Below are 1,379 nucleotides of genomic sequence, written 5' to 3' on the forward strand. Positions count from 1 at the left end.
GTAACTTACATAGACTGTAGAATTATAATAATCTCCAACTTACTCCCCAAATAAAACTGTCTGCTACATAGTTCTTTTCTGCTTCAGGCATGGACAGAGGGCAGTTTCTCCTTAAATGTTTGTGTTTCTATCTGTGAACTCATTCATTCACTTTTCATCTCAAGCTTCTCTTCTGTGTTGTTAATGAGCTTTATTTTCTATCTTTGTTCCATATGTGCTCTGTAAAATGTCGCGTAGCTTACGAAGTGAAAATTAATTTTCCCAAGTGGCTCTACTCATGCCGTGTATCTTTATTAGAACTCAAAGACTAGTGATCTGTGTTTGGTTAAAATTCAAAATTAGGTTCAAACGTGGTAATTCCAACCATTTCATTTCATAAAGCACTTCCTATGTAATAACTTTTGTGTAATTTTGTTCTCTCTGCAGATAAACGCGTGGAAAACTGGCCTCTGATGCAGTCCCCGTGGCCGACGCTCAGTATAAGCACGCTCTATCTCCTGTTTGTGTGGCTGGGCCCCAAATGGATGAAGGACCGCGAACCCTTTCAGATGCGCTTAGTGCTCATTCTCTATAATTTCGGCATGGTTTTGCTTAACTTGTTTATCTTCAGAGAGGTAAGTTTAAGGTCACAAGGTAGTAATTTTCCGGGGTTATGGACTATAAAATTATAGTGTATAATGTATAAAAATTGTTCTTGAAATATTGTATTCCAAGGTAACAGTTTTGAACTCCCAAACCCGCAGCCTTCGAGTTGATTTTGCTTCATACTGACCCTCTAGGATAGCGTACAACTGCCCCCCAGGGTTTCCAAGGCTGTAATCTTTACAAAATCCGACTGTCCCATCTCTCTCCCAAGGAGGGGCTGGTGGGTTTCAGCTGCTTTTTGGTTGGCAGCTGAAGGCTTCAGCAACTGCACAGCCATCCAGCACTCACTCCTTGTATGTCTATCGATATACACAAATGCACACACACACATCTACAAAGGGAATGCATTTGTAAAAGCACACATAACGGATACGACAGTTTAAAATAGAATTTTGAAACAAACATATACCCTTGTTATTTTTTTTAACTTTTCTCAAATTCACTTTCCCCCTTTGTAAAATGGGAATATAATCTACCTTCAAGGTTTTTAGGGGACCCTGGTAGCTTTGGTGGGTAATAAAGCTGCTAATCCCAAGGTCAGCAGTTGTCACCCATCAGTCACTCTGTGGGGGGAAAATTAGTCTGTGTGCTCCTGTAAAGAGTTGCAACCTCAGAAGCCCTATGAAGGCATTGTACTCTGCTCTGTAGAGTCAGTATGGCATGGAATCAAGTTGGTGGCAGTGAATTATCACTACTATTAAAGTTCAGTTCCCATGAAACTTTTGTGCTGAGAT

The 1,379-nt window shown here is 40.4% G+C and overlaps 1 protein-coding gene across 1 annotated transcript in view; it reads left to right on the forward strand.

Annotated features, from left to right (window-relative positions):
* Positions 1–1,379, forward strand: part of ELOVL4 (ELOVL fatty acid elongase 4) — a 34,353-nt gene that overhangs the window by 20,993 nt on the left and 11,981 nt on the right. Inside the window, exon 2 of the mRNA XM_004696294.2 lies at positions 427–614. Within this exon, the coding sequence (XP_004696351.1) occupies positions 427–614 (188 nt within the window). The remainder of the gene's footprint in view (positions 1–426; positions 615–1,379) is intronic.

Source organism: Echinops telfairi, unplaced genomic scaffold (assembly GCF_000313985.2).
Source record: "Echinops telfairi isolate 266 unplaced genomic scaffold, ASM31398v2 ScPeMD7_3533;HRSCAF=4204_0, whole genome shotgun sequence".
In the NCBI taxonomy this organism is placed as follows: Eukaryota; Metazoa; Chordata; class Mammalia; order Afrosoricida; family Tenrecidae; genus Echinops; species Echinops telfairi.